Here is a 14,018-nt window from a genome sequence, read left to right on the forward strand (position 1 = left end):
TCCTGTGGGTCCGGTGGGTCCACAGAGCCATCAACCCACGCACGCATGCACGCCGCATGCAGGCACGCAGGCACGCAAGCACGCAGGCACATCATTCCTTTAGTGAGAAAACATGGCTGTGCTTTTTGGGTATCATCCCTAATACAGACTACAGGTCAATGGTCACTGACGCCAAGAGTGAAAACCCTACTAAAAGTATGAAAGACAAAGTCATTCTGAATTAATTCACATGGAATCTGCATTAACAGGCCACATGTTTAAAGGTTTAAATCAATGAAATATAAAACATGTAGTGTTTGTGCAGTTCAATGATATTTCAATGGATGTTTTTCAGGAAAAATATGATTGCCATATTGCTTGTAGTTTTTTGTGTGCTTCTGTGTTTTTATTCTATATTTTGTTACATCTCTTAAGAGATGAACGCACCCCACAGAAATATCTGTGGGGTGCGTTACCGAAAAGAGCTGTCGTGCTCAGGGAACCTCCTCTCAAAAAAAAATGTTAAAAAAAAAAATGTTTGAACTCACTTAACACCAAGCTGCTACACAGTGACATTTGGGGACATCGACAGGTAAGTTTGGGTGACAATTGTGTTACAGGGATACGAAATGTCGAAGGGAAAGCAAAGGGAAATCAAATGCATCATTATATATAGTTATATATATATATATATAACTATATGTAACTAAACTTTTCTCAGATTTCTTCAATCATTCACCGTGCTACCTCTCCATCCTCTCGTCTCGCTCCAGTTCTCCCCCTCGCTTCCTTTCATGCCCCCAACTCTCGTTCCCCGTCCCTTAACATTTGGCCAATTATCACAGGTGGCACAGACGGATAGCTACAATAACCAATCAAACAATGTCGCTTAGAACTGTTAATTTTAACTACTAATTCACCTATTTACATTCTACTCTATCTATGATTAAATTGTCTTACTCTTTCATTTAACCATTTTTCTATCTTTATTAAACTAAATTAATTTCAGTTAAATTGCCTTTTAACTTTTAGGGACTAACTTGTTTTAATCCCTTTGATTTACACCTGGCTACACTTGTAAACAATAAATCCTGAACTTCTGTAACAGGAAGAATTTTCAGACACTCTCTGAGGCTCCCCAGAGCCACCCCCTCTCTGTGTTTCTCTGGGGACAGAGAGTCCGCAGCTGGATTCAATTTTCTCGTGGACCGGACCGGGGGCCGTAGTTTGCCCATGCCGATTCTATTTTTTATCATATAATATATATATATATATATATATATATATATCTTTTTTTTTTTTTTAAAGCATAGCTTTTTGTTATGCAAAACCGCCACCAATCCTCCTATTTAGAGAACTATTTTACCGTGTTTTGGTCTTTAAACAACTAATCACTATTCCAAGAGGGGAAGAATCACCACGGGTGAAACAAATAAACATGAAACCAAACAACAACATGTACATGGAAAAACATAAACATAGAAATAAACAACAACATGTACGAGGAAAAACATAAACATCAGGCTTCAACATGTATCAAAAAAACAGAGTTAATTAAGTCCAACAAAACTGGAACAGCAATTTGGCACGTGGCCTCTTCCTTAGTTATGGCAGTAAATGAGGGAGAAAAGGAGAGGCATGTAACCAGGAGGATGCTGGGTGTGTGTGCTGTGTGTGTGTGCTGTGTGTGTGTGTGTGTGTGTGTGTGTGTGTGTGTGTGTGTGTGTGTGTGTGTGTGTGTGTGTGTGTGTGTGTGTGTGTGTGTGTGTACAGGTGCATGTGATGTGTCCACCAGTCGTATATCGTAGGGCCTCCAAGCAGCAGTGAAGTCCCCGAAGCCACTTCTGAGTCACACGACCGTATAGACCCCCACGACCGCAGGAAAGCACCCTGCCCTGCAGCCCATGGCTGTTCTAATGGCTGTATTGGCAACAACAGTGATGGCTGAAGGAGAGTGTAGTGCTAGTGGAGAGTGCATAGATATATGCATATGATATGATGTCATATTATCCTGTAATGTGACACGTTTACTCCCAGGTATGGTGTATACTTGCAATACTTTAATGCTTCCAAGAACAATCTGAAACTGCAAGGCATTCTTTTTTACCATCAATCTTTTGGTTTCACAGTGCAATTCTTCCCCTTCTAGTCGCCTCCTGTCACCTCCTTCATCTGTTATCTATCAATTTTAACTATATTTTTGTTGTCTTTCTTGCAACTTACCCACTTCCTTTTCTCTGCTTGTCTAGCTACAGTATTGCAATCTCTTTCCTCGAGCATCTTTCTCACTTCAGACAGGTGAAGTGGAAGTATTTTGGTCTGTGCGTTATCAAAGAAAAACGCCCAAAATAAATAAAATATAATTCAAAAAAATAGAGACAACCCAGCACACAACGAGAGAGACATCCGTCCAAATCCACAGATTTGGGGGTGTCAGGATTCAGACTGCAAGCTTCAAAACAGGTTTACTCAGAAGGGATTGCTGGGTCACGTGTGTGTGTGTGTGTGTGTGTGTGTGTGTGTGTGTGTGTGTGTGTGTGTGTGTGTGTGTGTGTGTGTGTGTGTGTGTGTGTGTGTGTGTGTGTGGGAGGGGGGGTGCCTTGAAAATGGTTTTGTTGAGGAAATACACTCCAAAGACGCCCACATTCACATATTGGAGTGTTACACAGGGGACGGGATACATGATGGGAAGTGTATCAAAGAAGGATGAGCTCCCCTGGAACTCTCAAAGAGAAGCCTGACTTTTGAAAAGTACATTTTTTTGGATGGGTACGTGTGCTAAGTGTGTATGTGTGTGCACGCTTGTGGAGTTTTCTTTGGGGCCATTTGTTTTTTTAAAGAGATTCTTGAAAAGAGCAATGGTGGCCAAGACAAATTACAGAGGATTTCTCCCTCTTTTGATTTCCAGTTTGGAGAAACTCCATGGAAAGAGAAGGCAGATATCGAATTAAAATAAAATAATAATACAAATATTATACTGTGTCTTGTTTTTTCATTTAATTCAGTTAATGCAATTGTATCCTGTTAAAACAAGTAAGAAATTGGCCAAATGTGATTATTTCCCAATGCAAACAAGCCACACAATGTTTCCCAAAGTGTTTTTATCATTTTGTGATATTTTGGTTACTTTCTGTCCAATTATTGACACCTCTTTATACTGGCAATTTCCTCAGGCATTAGAATTTCAAAGAGATTACGACTGAAGAGTGCATGTGCTTTTTTTCTGTTTACGTCCATTTTCTTCCTAGCTATCCATGTTTGGACAGCAGCTTCCATGGCGAAGGCAGAGCCGAGCAGATTACTGACTCACCCATCCTCTGGAGACCAAATTGGCCAAACCCCTTCCCGCGGACAAAGCCCTGGTACACAAAGGAGTTGGACGAGGGGATGTAGGACACCTAGAGAGAGAGAGAGAGAGAGAGAGAGAGAGAGAGAGAGAAATGCACACTATGTGTCACATCTGGGCGCTCACAAAAGGAGATTGTCATCAAACTATGAGGCTGTCTGGCTGGCGCTGAAAATAAAATATCGTGTCCAAGTCGCCAAGCGGGTGCTGTGTGTGCGTGTGTGTGTGTGTGTGGGCATGTTGTTCCTGCTTGAAAGCAAACATAAACTACACTTGCTTTTTTAAACGACCTGCTTTTTAAATTATATTCTGAGTGTACCTTATTAGAGGTGTGTGTGTGTGTGTGTGTGTGTGTGTGTGTGTGTGTGTGTGTGTGTGTGTGTGTGTGTGTGTGTGTGTGTGTGTGTGTGCGCGTGTGTGTTGGGGGGAGGGCGCTACTGTCGAGCCCTTGATTACACGGCTATGATTTAACTGACATTTTAATCAAAGAGAACACCCTCCATGGGCCCTAGATCTTCACCCGAGTGACAGGGGTGGAGCAAATAGTATGCCGTGCCTACGTCATAATGGTGCGTACGGATTCCTGTACACGTGTGTACATCTAATACACTGTTTTTCAACCACTGCCATTAGAGCCTGCCAGGCGAGTCCTGAAATTGTTTCAAATTCCGCTTAAAATACATAAATAATGGAAACTAGCTCTTGTGTTGCAAGATCAAATTTGTTTCCAAGCCTAAATGTATTTTTTTATTAATAAATAATTGATTATAAATGTTTTGGCTAACGTTAGCGAATCAATTCACATGTGATGAGTAATACAGTTAAAAATACGTTTATCCAGCTGTTGCACAGTGAACACATTTGCCACTGGGCCGTGAGAACAAGGGCGCGATTTTTTCAGGAACAACTTGCGATCTGCTTGTCCTTACATGTCCATCCAGGGCCCAGTTGTCGATCTTAAACTTGTTGACGAAGATCTCCACCGGACCCCTGATCTGGTGGACCTGCAACAGCAGCTGAGCCTCCTCCTTCTTGTACGTCCCTTCACAGACACACAAAAAGGGATAAGGACGAGGATTTTCTTACTTAGATGTCAGCAATAGCATTATCAGTAAACAATGCGTTATAGGCAGTGTTTCAATCCAGCACAAGGGTGTTTTTGTTGTTGAGCTCAGATCTGCTAAGGAGATATCTAAATCCAACCAGATAGGAAAAAACCTGGGGCAACAACTGGCTTTTACTGCGTTTTGTTTTTTTGCTTTTTGTTTGGATATTTTTTTTCTAAGCTACCGCTCCACGGCATCTGTGCTACATTGAGAAATTTGCCAATCAAGCAATAAAGTGAAGGCCATCTCCAAATAATTTGAAATCCTGCTTTCCCCCTAAAATGTTCTCTAAGTCAGAAAATGAGGTTGATTCAACGCTTGAACTAGTGATTGACCTTCAGAAGGGCAACTGGTGACGGATAAAGCCAATTCTTAGAACTCATACTTGCTAGCATTATCTTTCTAGAATGGAGGTGGGGATTGTTCTTCAGTGCATCATATAGATATATCTATTTGATGTGACCAATGGATGAAGAAATTGATTCAACTATATCTTGTCTTTCGGAAGTAGTTACAATATTTGGACGCAGCTCCCCTATGCTGTGTAGTCTTGACCATGTACAGTATACCATGTTGGACACATGTACCATGTTGCTCTGTTATATGTACCATACCATGATATAATGCACATTTCAACAACAACAGATTTCAAGTATAGAATCCCATTTCCTCTAACTACTTTGAAGATCATCTATTGACTTGATACCTATTGGTTCCTCTCCTCTACAGTAGATATGGGGATATAGTCGAAATGGCTGATAGGGGAACTCAGTGTTAGGATGTGACTGTGACGACTTCAAGGCCAGATCTAAATGCCTATGCGGACATCTGACCGTACGTACCGGCCAGTCTAAGCTCCACCCCGCTGTGGTCCATGAGGGTGCCGTTGACTCGATTGCTGAAGGGCTCAAAGGCGCTGATGCTGAGCATGGCTGGCTGCTTCTTTCCCAGGTACTCATACGACCCCTTCCAAAGGGAGTTCTTGGCGAATACACCAACTGGGACTGGGGTTGTGTGGAAATAGGGAATGATAGGAAGAAAATGGAGACGAGTCAAACATCATTCAGAAATCACTGTTTCTGTTGACTAGTAAAGAGGAAGCCAAATGAGAAGCTACGATTATTGAAGGAATAATTAGGGGGGGTTGTTAGATAATGGTTGTGTTACCTGGCAACTTGGAGGGTGGCTCCTGCACGGTACCTACTGGACTCTTACCGCTCGGACGGTTATCCGCTGCAAACAGACAGATAAGACAGATAGATTACAGTTACGTTCTCTTGTTTCAAGAGTAAAAAAAACAAACAAAAAAAAAAATAACATTTATGTATAGAAGCGTGGATGTGGCCACACAGGTTGACGATAATCAAGATAGATAAAATATCGACAAAGATAATCAAGTACAGTTGAGATCCAGAACATCTACTGTCAACATTGAAATTAACTTGAAGTTATTTTCGCAATATATACCTTAGCTTATATAACTATTACATAAAGGATTGTATAAATATTAATTAAGCATAATGTTCTCTATATGAAGTGGCAGAAGATGTCAATCCGACTGAAGGCTGCCACAAGCAGGCAAATATTATAACACAAATCCCAACAGTGAGATGCAAATAGTGGTTTCAAATAGTGTATCTTAGTAAAGTGCATCACAGTTTTAGATAGATCAAACATGTATTTCTTAAGTTATTACTATTTTTAGTAAAGCAGTGATTGGAATTAATTTGGCCTTTTTCAGGTCACAGAGTTCAGGTTTTAAGCTGTTCAGTGATATAATTAGTCATAATTCCCTATCAGCTCAGTTAGTTGAACTGGTTTAGTTGTTGGGTGTGACTACTGTATCTTTTACATTTTTGGGTGAAATTCTAGAAGTGCACAGACAGAGATGCAACAGAGTAAAGTTAGGAGGAGAAATATTTCAGAGCCAAGGTGTACTGAGCACCAATATCAGACAGTAGTGGAAGGCCATAAGGAACAGCAGGAATTATACATGTCTTGTCAGAGTTGCCATTGTTTGAGCAAGGTTTGTTGTGCCAAAGTTGGGACCAGGGGTGGATCCTTGCAAAAACTTCCACCTGTTCCATCCCCACAACACCTCTCTCCTCATATTAAAACATACTCTCGGCGCGCTAACTGGGGGTTTCCGGTGATAGAGTCTGAGCTTTAGAGCTGAGGCTGAATCGGTGCGGAGTTTACTCCCTCCGGGGGACGCGCATAACACCTTATTGCCAGTGTGAGACCGCCCAGATATAACACAGTACGTAAACACACACACACCCACACAAACAAACCCACATGAGCATGGGGGCTTTGTCCACACTGAGGTATGTAGGGTACACGGGTAAATATTGGAAGCATACAGGCTAAACAAACCGTATTGTAACTTTATTAAGTTGTCAGTGAGCTCACACTAAGCCGATACTCTGTATTTCAGCGCTAAAGCAAACTTTCTCTCCTTCCCTACCTTCAGTCTTAATGGTTCTGCCCTAAAAATGGCATCAGCTACTATATTTCAGTTAAAACCACCTCTAGGAATCCATCACACAGACCTCTCCTTCACCCAGAGCCCCCGTACAGATTCCCTTTTTAGGCCATTAGCATTTATCTCACCCAGATAATTGTGTGTCAATGGCTTGATTTTTCCTATATGTATTTAGGCCCATGCACAGGGGTGTCTTAATGGCAGTTTACTTGTCTGATAGACCTTGTTAAACTGCCACACCATTTATAAAGGGTCCTTCCCACTAATGCAATCAATGGGAAACATTGCCCTAATCAGGTTTTTGCACCCTCAGAAACATTTCTGTCTGTTTCTATGTGTGTGTGTGTGTGTGTGTGTGTGTGTGTGTGTGTGTGTGTGTGTGTGTGTGTGTGTGTGTGTCACTGCCGTGTAATTGTGTGATAGATGGGGCCTTTTTTTTGTGGCTTGTGTCTGGAAAATAAGCGAGTGTTAATGGAGCCATTCATCAGCATTAGCACCCATCACCCATTTCCCAGGCTCACACACTCCCAATACGAAACCACTGGTTCTCATAATAGGGTCTAATTGAACTTGCAAATTATTATATATAGGGACGTTTAGAGTCATGTTTGGAGTCGGCTTGAGTTTGTACTCAAGCCTTGGTTGACATCAACACCCATTCGTCGACTTCAAGGATTTGCTTGGCATACGGTGCCAGATTTCTCCTGATTAATCATGTACTGCAATGTATTTTCAATCTTTAAGTGTCCTGGTCATTGAACTAACTAAAGTAAAGTCATGAGCTATGAGCTCATGTAAACAAGGACCAAACAACTCTTAGGTGACTTGTCCAACACAAGACAAGTAGGGCTGAAACTTGTAAAAATAACCAGTGCAAATTAAATTAGCAAGTGATTTGAAAATGATTTTGTCTGTTTGGAAGTAAATGCAGCTTTTTCCATTCAAATTCATTAAAAATGATTTGGCTTCTCTTTATTTATATCATTTTACGTTCAAAATGTTTACGTTAAATAAAAATAATAACTTGATGTTAGAAAGAAAACTTGAAGTTTTGGACTTGGAAGACAATTTGGAATGCTATGAATTACTGTACCAATCACAGGGGTATGCAGTACCCTTACCCTGATCCCCTTACCTGCACAGGCTGGAGGCTTCCCTGTCCAGCTCCCATCTGGCCGACAGGTCCGGTGCTCGGACCCTCCGGCCAGGTAGAAGCCCGACTGGCAGGTGTAGATCAGGGTGTAGCCGAGCGATGGCAGCTCGATGGCGCTCACGTCGGACTGGGCGGGCAGCTCGGGCTGGCTGCAGTGGTGGGCTGGGTGACAGACAGATGGATGGATAGACAGATGAAGAGGAAGCGAGGAGGGAAAGCAAAGTAGGGAAGGCGGGAGGGTATAGCGGTTCGAGGGAAGGAAGAGAGATGGACCAAGCAATGGAACAGGCATTGGACCAAGCAAGTACCACATAATGGAGCAAGAGAGGAGGACAAATCTTCATTGGGAGTCTCCAATTACTGTGATTACACATTGAGATGTATGAAATATTTGAAGATTACAGGCCCAGTAGTGAGTACTGACCGATGCACTCAGGCTGAAAGCCGCTCCAGGTGAGGTTTGGGAGGCAGGTTCTGGAGACAGAGCCCTGCAGCAGATAGCCCTTCCTGCAGCTGAAGAACACTGTGTTGCTGATCTGAAATAGCAACACACACATTCAGACAAACTAAAAAATATCATTTCATTGGGCGGATTGAGGCACAAAGGGATAAAAGCCAATAAATAGTCTACATAAAGCATATTTACAAGGGTAGACATATTGGTATAGACACTCGACTTTAGGGATGATTTCTCTACTCATATCTTTTTTACTTTCTCTCTCTATGCATAAATATGGACTGAATGGGTAGAAATATAGACAGTATAATTTTCACAATAAAACAAATAACCCAACTGAAGACTACGGCTAAGACTAAATCTTTTCCACAAATGTTCAGTGAGACAGTAAGCCTAACAAATCAGAGCAGATGAGGAAGGATCCTTTATCAAAACAATACATAGAACCAGGAAGATAATGACAGTGAATTTCCTGCTCTTTTCTTTTGCCCGTGACCTAAATACTGAGCTAGCTGCCAATGACGTGAATGGGATTCTACCATTTTTGGCTGACTGCGGAATAGCCGGCATGGTAATTCTGCTGTTTTTCAGCAGGGATAGACAAAGGGACAAAAGGCCATCCTTGTTTTCCCATTATCCACCTATAAGAACTGCAAGGACTCCCACCTGGTATCCTTGACTGTTGTTCTGGTTTCCAAACAGGGGCGTGCCTGGATCGCCACAGTTAGTGTGACTGGGATCTGAAAACACACCAGCACACACAAAAACAAACAGTTAACTATGCAAAAACATGTCCTTTTTAGTATGGATATTATTCAGAGCAGATGGCACTTGACCGTTCCCGCCGGCTCAGACTCGACATAGGGATATTTGCACATTTTCACACATCTGGGTCGAGCCATTGTCAGACTGAATTAAAACAAGGAATTAACACACACACACACACACGCACATGCACACACACACACACACACACACACACACACACCCACACACACAGAAACAAGGACGTTAACCTGACAAAGTGATTCATTAGTAAGCTACAGTAGTCTGTGATCATAACCAACAAGTGGCCTTTTCCAGCACGCACGCACGCACACACACACACACACACACACACACACACACACGCCACCACAGTGAATCAAACACCAAGGCCGATAGACACGCCCCTTTCACACATGCAGTCTTTCAGCAAAGTTCCGGAACAATTCCTGCTTGGGGTCATGTGTGAATCTCAATTTGAAATGTGTTCAAGCAATTTCACACCTCCAGACCTAGTAACATTTCTGGAAAAATGCCTGTATGGAAGAGGTGACATTGCAAGCACAAGCATGAAGTCCGTCTGACATCAGACACTGTCATGTGGAGCGAGTGTGTGTGGGGGGGGGGGGGGGGTGGACGGCGGCACAACCGTCTTGCTATGTTTTTTCTTATTGGACTTTACAGTCTATTTATGCTATTTAAAAACATGTACAAACTCGGGATGTTACATTGTGTCCCCAAAACGACCGACTGTCTCCATGTTGCGTTACAACATGGAGACAGAGTCCTTGTTGCTACATTTTGCAAGCTATTCACTCTTGGTATTTAATGCATCTTACAAGTATTTCCTCATTTATTATATTATAAACTCCACTATCAAAGATATAATTTAATAATATATAAATATATATAGCGTAACCTAGCCCTAACCTTGTATTACTATAGTAATTAAATCGTTATGGTAATAGAAGTATTATATTGTAATAACTATATAACTAAACTATGTGTAAAATAATTTATAACCATATCTTTGGATATTATGTTGGATATTATTCTTTAATATTGTTTTATACTGCTAATTTCAACTGCCAGGTATTTTTCAGATCAATTGAGCTGTAGATAAAAGCCTTTTTCTAAATTTGCCCTTTTGCCCCTTGGTGGTATTTGACTGAATGAACAGATTATTTTTCTGATTCAAATTATTTTCCTGCGTGGAGGATTTATCAGTAAATTTTTGTATAATTTTTTTATCCTTTTTCCACAACCCATTGTATACCTATCGTAACTATTGTGTAGCTAATAAGATTGTAATTGTGATGTTTTATAAATTACATAAATCACACTTTCCCCAGAGTAAACAGTCATTTGTCCCTCTTCCTGAACCCACCTATGCAGGAGGGCTGCATGCCGCTCCAGGTGCCGTCGTACTGGCAGTATCTCCGGGTGGAGCCCACCAGCACCAAGGGCTGATAGCAGGAGAAGGACACAGAGGAGAGGTAGGTGAAGCCACGGTCCTCCCTCCGGCCCTGCGCTGGGATGCCTGGGTCCCCGCAGAACACGGCTGGATGGAGCAAAAAGCAATTTTAATTTAAAAAAAGGAAATATTCAAGATTCAAAAGATTGTCACATACATGCTGCACTGTACATACAACACGTAGTGAAATGCTTTTTTGGAAAACTCCAGAGACTGTACTGGGCATAGTACAAATACGAAAAGAAAAAAAAAGACAAGATAAAAAAATGAGAATGTAAATATGGTAAAATTAATATAAAAACCCAAATTGATACAGCATCACCAAGAAAAAAATACCGGATCCACAGAAACTGCTTGTATAAATGTTTATACAGTAAAGGTCTATAATTATGTAGATTGTGCAATGTTTTTGTGTAATGTTTGCAAACAGAGAATAACAAATAAATAAATATATATATATAAAAAATATGCTCCCCATTTATAAAACTATACAATTACTGTGGTCCTGACTTTTGAAAAACTAACATATTATCAAAGGTAAATTACAGGCTTTTATTAGGAAGTGAGAAAAACAATTGGAAATTCTGAGTATAATCAATGCCTTAAATTATGTGTCATGGTAATGATTATTATGTGTATTAATGTACAACATTTTCTTTATCATTGCAATGCAATTGTTATTTATCGCTGTTTGTATTTTCCATGACACACACCAATCATTACACAGTTATATACATTAAAACCTCAATTTCAGTTTTGGCTCATTAATTTAGACCTTGAAGAATCACAATCATTGTTCAGGCAATTATTTTTCAGTCATTTATTTTCTTGCATTTTTTGCCTAAAAGTATTAGTAAAACTATTAAGTCTTGGACTACTCCAAGCAATGCGCAAATAATTCTCATAATAATCCTCCCAATAGTTTAGGGCAGTAAACTATTGATTCAGTAAGGAAAAGAAAACTACAGTAACAGTAATTTAGACAGCAGGGTTTAATCCATATCTGGAAACGTTCCTCTAAACATGGACAATAAACAGTCAATATAACAGTAGATACATGGGGAATATGCCAATTTAAACCAATTGTTATGGCTTCTCCGGATACTGAACATGATCATTTTGACCTACCAAACACGATCATGTAATTTCTATAATATCCATTTTCCCCCTCTACTTACGGAAGCACTGCGGCTTCTCTCCGCTCCAGTTCCCGGCTCCCTGGCAGGTGAGCACAGTGGGGAGGGAGAGCTGGTAGCCCTGGTTGCAGGAGTAGCTGATGCTGGAGCCCCAAGTGAAGTCGGTGCCCACCACCGGGCCGTTGGGGATGGTGGGCGGTGCGGCGCACACGATGGCTGTGGGTGATAGGACAAGACATAGATGAGGTGATGATAGGTGTCTAGACGCTGCTATTTAACTATTTGAGTCACCGCAACACCTGGCAAAGATTGTGCTAATTCCTGGCCTTTCCGCCGTTTTCATCCTCAATATTGGCAATCTACAATTAGTTCAAGCAGACCTTGGTAGAAATACTTTCAATGGCCTTCAACAGCACGGTTTTCAGCCTGATTAGCAAAAGAAAACAACTGTTCTGTAAAATGTCTGTCCATCAGTGTTCGGGGTAACGTGTTACAAAGTACCACGAATGTAATGTGATTACAGTAACTCTAATCTAATCACATTTGTCTGTAACACAGTAATGAAATGAATTACTGTTCCTAAATTCAGTAATGACAATACAGTTATAAATTTCACAGTCATGTCAAAGTCAAAGTTAAAGAATTTTATTGTAAAATGCACAATATAACATTCTGATCTGGTCATTCTGAACAGTGAAATTATTGTGACAAGGTAAGCGACAACTATGTAGAAGCCATTGATTGTAAAATAGGGCAAAACTACCAAAAATATGGCAAAAAATATACAGAAAAGAAAATAATAATAATAATAATAATAATGAAACACTAGCAGCAGTTCCAGGGAATGTAAAAATGAGGAATATATACGTATATATATAAATATATATATATATATATATACAACACACACATATATACATACTGCACGTATATATATATATATATATATATATATATATATATATATATATACACACACACATATATATACATATATATACATATATATATACACACACACATATATATACATACATATATATACATATATGCACAGTACATATGTATGTATATGTGTGTGTGTGTATATATATATATATATATATATATATATATATACACAACACACACATATATACATACTGCACGTATATATATATATATATATATATATATATACACACATATATATACATATATATACATATATATACACACACATATATACACACACACATATATATACATACATATATACATATATGCACAGTACATATGTATATGTGTGTATATATATATATATATATATATATATATATATATATATATATATATATACATATATACATATATATATGTAAGAGGTAAGACAAAACATGTATGCAATGCTTAAATAAAAGTGACTATTGGTAGATGATGTTAACAGAGAGGGGGCCATTGGTCAGTGGGAATTTTCACCTCTCAGAAGGAGGAAAAAGGGGTTGATTGCTCCATTGTAATGTAGAGATTTTGGTCAATGGATTTGCGCTTGCAAATGTATGGGTTAGGTGTGTTGGGTGACACAGTGATCGGCCATTAAGTGCAAACAAAGAGATGGCCCAAGGTCTGCCAGCCCTGTGAGGTCCCAGACCTGCGCTCTGTTTCGGTAGTCACTCAAAAAAGGTGTACTGCGGCCATTAGAGACAAGTACTGCACCCTTGTTTAAAGTTGTAGACTGGGAAGTTCCGATACAAATTATTATAAAAAAACAGAAAGCAGGAAGTAATAGGTAATACAGCGAAAACATGTGATAAACAAGGAAGGGTGACACAGCAATACAGTTAAAAAGATCTCATACAATAAATAGTCATTCAAGATTCAAGAGGTTTATTCGTCACATACATATACATACTTTCATAGATATATGCAGTGAAAAGTATTGCAACCACCCGGTGATAACACACTTCCCCGGAAAAAAATATTTCTAATAGACCAACTAACTGACTCCTAAAACGTAATACAGTAAGTCGAATACTTATAGAATAAAAATAAAAATATATAGAATAAAATAAAACACAATAAAATAAAATTAAATAAAATGGAATAGATAGAGGGAATATGCTTACGTATATGGAATA

The 14,018-nt window shown here is 39.7% G+C and overlaps 1 protein-coding gene across 1 annotated transcript in view; it reads right to left on the minus strand.

Annotated features, from left to right (window-relative positions):
• The window catches only part of csmd2 (CUB and Sushi multiple domains 2), a gene marked incomplete at both ends in the record, with an annotated part of 282,856 nt that overhangs the window by 2,720 nt on the left and 266,118 nt on the right, over positions 1 to 14,018 (minus strand). Inside the window, 9 exons of the mRNA XM_080019861.1 lie at positions 3,290 to 3,377; positions 4,255 to 4,367; positions 5,274 to 5,435; positions 5,599 to 5,664; positions 8,052 to 8,231; positions 8,494 to 8,605; positions 9,193 to 9,266; positions 10,679 to 10,852; positions 11,944 to 12,117. Of these exons, the coding sequence (XP_079875987.1) occupies positions 3,290 to 3,377; positions 4,255 to 4,367; positions 5,274 to 5,435; positions 5,599 to 5,664; positions 8,052 to 8,231; positions 8,494 to 8,605; positions 9,193 to 9,266; positions 10,679 to 10,852; positions 11,944 to 12,117 (1,143 nt within the window). The remainder of the gene's footprint in view (positions 1 to 3,289; positions 3,378 to 4,254; positions 4,368 to 5,273; positions 5,436 to 5,598; positions 5,665 to 8,051; positions 8,232 to 8,493; positions 8,606 to 9,192; positions 9,267 to 10,678; positions 10,853 to 11,943; positions 12,118 to 14,018) is intronic.

This window comes from Zeus faber, assembly GCF_960531495.2.
Source record: "Zeus faber genome assembly, chromosome: 1".
In the NCBI taxonomy this organism is placed as follows: Eukaryota; Metazoa; Chordata; class Actinopteri; order Zeiformes; family Zeidae; genus Zeus; species Zeus faber.